Here is a 2,782-nt window from a genome sequence, read left to right as displayed (position 1 = left end):
CTAAAAACATGCCAAATTACAATCCAACAAGAAGAGAAACAAACAAATAAAACTAAAAGCTAACACAAAGAAATTATGAATTAAGAATGACACAAAACATATGTGTATTATACATCATTGGAGAGCAATCAAGGCATTCAATTGCCTTGATTTCATTTAAATTCAGGTATAATAAAATCAAAGTCAAAATTATGGATGATATGCTAATGTTTTATGAATAAAATGTATCCAAAACCCTAATTCACATTTTTAGGTATGTGGCAATAGTCTTTTCAGTATACAACTGATTAATACAAATTACAAAAATTACATTCTTGGATTATTAAACTTGCACACCACCTTTGAAATTTTAAACAGCCAAGCCAAGTTTTGAGTTCTGTGTGTGATTAACAACATTTTGCCTGTATTTGTTGATTGTCACTCAGCAAAGCCATATACTTGAAGCCATGGCACTACAAGCTACTTGCAGAAGTAGAATAAACTAGAAGGCTCTGCTAATATGTATATAAGATCACAACATATAATACATTGAAGATGAAGTTGAAGTCAAATTTTTTTACATTCCAAAGCTTCACTTATCATCTACTTTCTTCCCTATCCAACTCGCGACTATTGGAGTAAGAGCCACCGTTGGAGGAAACCTAATCGGTGAAGCCGCCTTGTGTGCAGCATAAGCAAGAGCAAATGTTCCTACTTTCTCTCCTGTTTCACTTGCTGATATTCCCACCTGCATTTAATCAAAATATATATTGCCATCCATTAGTCAACTCCAAATATATCATTACCAAGAATCTGATCCATCTCCAATACAAGAGAGCTTGAGTTTGTTATTATAAAACATTTCAACTTTGAAACAACTAATTCCATCCACATTTTATGAGTTTTGTGTCACCCAACACAGCATGCAAATTTTCATGTAAAATATGTCAAACTTTGATACGCATGCATTCAATATATAGCACCATCCATGCAAAAACTAGTCTAACTATACAAAATAGATAATCAAAGTCCCAACATTTGCACTCATATCAAAAGGGAACTCCATGTATCAACTCGTAACAGGTGGCTAGAAATGATGAAATGATACTAGTGAATTACCTTCTGAAGCAAAGATTGGACATCAACACCAGCACTGATGAGAAGATAGCAGAGGGAGAAAGAAATCAAGGAAAGTGTAATGGAAGTAGCCAAGTAAGCTCCTCCGTACTTGGCCAGCAGCTCCTTTGCTTCATCCCCCTTTGACTTCTTCCCTTCTTTATCTCCATTTTCTTCCTCCTTTGAACTGAATATCTGCATTCATATCATCACCTTCACAATCTAAACTTGTTCTAGTAATCTTACACTATTAGTGTAGATTGCAGCAACTGAACATACATCAATTTCCACATAAACACCTTATATGTATTCAGCATTTACTATAGGAGAAAAATGGATTTATGAGACATCTACTGATTTAACTCCATATTTCACTGTTCTCGAAAACATTGCACAATTTACTCCTCAATTTCCTCATAGCACCAGAATCCAGTCAGGTAGAACCGCGTAAACATGGCGGATTCTCATTAGGGTTTTTTCGGGTCATTATCCCCACAATTGAACTCCAAAACAGCAAATTGCAGGGGAAAAAAGATTTAAAATCAAGCTAACCTTCCAAAGTCCTGCTTCAAGGCCGAACTTTTGAGTGATTTCGTCAGCTGAAGAAGAAGAAGGCGAGGGAGTTTTCGTTTCCTCCTTAATCGCTCTCACTTTTCCATGAAGACGAATTGGAGAGAATCTGTAGGGCGAAAGCATAGAGGGGCAATTATGGTGGGCGAAGAATCTGATTCTTTCATGGTGGTTGAGTTTAGAGGAGGAGAAGGGATGAACAAGCTGGTTAACGCTCATCTTGATCTTCTTCAACCGATAGCCAAGTGACTGGCTTCTGAATTTGACAACAAACATTTGTCCTTTTATATTTTCCTGATAAGGTTTCTTACAAGTTTATTCTTTTTGTGTATTATGAAGTGCCATGTCGAAAAGCTCCGTGCCACAAGACACTGACGATGATTTTGACAGCCGAAAAACAATTGGGCTGAAAGTTTGGTATAAATGGGCCGGCCCATTTACAGACTTATGTCTAAATACCTCGTACGAGATACATAAGCATCAAAGTCGTTGTAGTATAGTGGTAAGTATTCCCGCCTGTCACGCGGGTGACCCGGGTTCGATCCCCGGCAACGGCGTTATTTTTTTGTCCCGGCCGGGTTCGGCTTACTTCTCCTTTATTTCGAACTTTGTATGCAACATTGATATAATATGGAGATATATACGTTGTGCAAGCATGGGCTTCAGACTTTCAGTTGCATAATGCTGGTACAATGATGTATTTGTAGTATGGTCCATTTGATTAGTCAGAAAATTGATGGGACTTTTACATTCTAAATTAATTTCCTGCATGCACTTGCACTTCCGTGGATTACAATTTGTTCAAATCTGAAATCTCTATATAAATATAGATTATTAGTTGGTAGAGACGTTTTATGTAGTACGCTCGATCTACATGATTACTGTATCTCTACTACTATAAAAGTGGCAAGGCTCTTATCTACAGTACATTAAATTTATATTATTATTTTATTTCTTCCGTTCCGTTTTTATCTTCCCGCTTTCTTTTGTGTCGCATTTTTATATTATTATTTTATTTCTTTCGTCCCTTTTTTTATCTAAATGAAAAGTGGGGAATAAAATAATAATATAAAAACTAATGTTACGGGAAGTGGGCGCTTATCTACAGTAAACATAT

General features: G+C 36.2%; 1 protein-coding gene and 1 non-coding gene across 2 annotated transcripts; one reads left to right on the top strand and one right to left on the bottom strand.

The window, feature by feature from the left end:
* Positions 1-571: 571 nt before the first annotated feature.
* On the bottom strand, positions 572-1,791 carry LOC141249670 (protein FAM210B, mitochondrial-like). Its single transcript, XM_073669747.1, has 3 exons — positions 1,648-1,791; positions 1,099-1,290; positions 572-727 (listed from the first exon to the last, which is right to left on the bottom strand). Exons 1-3 carry the CDS (start codon positions 1,789-1,791, stop codon positions 572-574), a joined length of 492 nt encoding a protein of 163 aa, XP_073525848.1.
* Positions 1,792-2,150: 359 nt separating this feature from the next.
* On the top strand, positions 2,151-2,222 carry TRNAD-GUC (transfer RNA aspartic acid (anticodon GUC)). Its single transcript has one exon. It is a non-coding gene; the product is annotated as a tRNA-Asp (tRNA).
* Positions 2,223-2,782: the final 560 nt, after the last annotated feature.

This window comes from Phyllobates terribilis, unplaced genomic scaffold (assembly GCF_046119375.1).
Source record: "Phyllobates terribilis strain yellow unplaced genomic scaffold, ASM4611937v1 Scaffold_4981__1_contigs__length_55418, whole genome shotgun sequence".
Classification (NCBI taxonomy): Eukaryota; Metazoa; Chordata; class Amphibia; order Anura; family Dendrobatidae; genus Phyllobates; species Phyllobates terribilis.
The sequence above is the reverse complement of the archived record's forward strand: the minus strand, read 5'-3'. Positions and strand labels throughout refer to the sequence as shown.

What these genes read in the sequence shown, in the direction of transcription:
- LOC141249670 (XM_073669747.1), bottom strand. Translation starts at nt 1,791, where the DNA reads ATGCTTTCGCCCTACAGATTCTCTCCAATTCGTCTTCATGGAAAAGTG. An exon ending in TTGAAGCAGGACTTTGGAAG is followed by an intron (nt 1,291 to 1,647) that starts GTTAGCTTGATT and finishes ATATGAATGCAG; the next exon opens with ATATTCAGTTCAAAGGAGGA. An exon ending in TCCAATCTTTGCTTCAGAAG is followed by an intron (nt 728 to 1,098) that starts GTAATTCACTAG and finishes GATTAAATGCAG; the next exon opens with GTGGGAATATCAGCAAGTGA.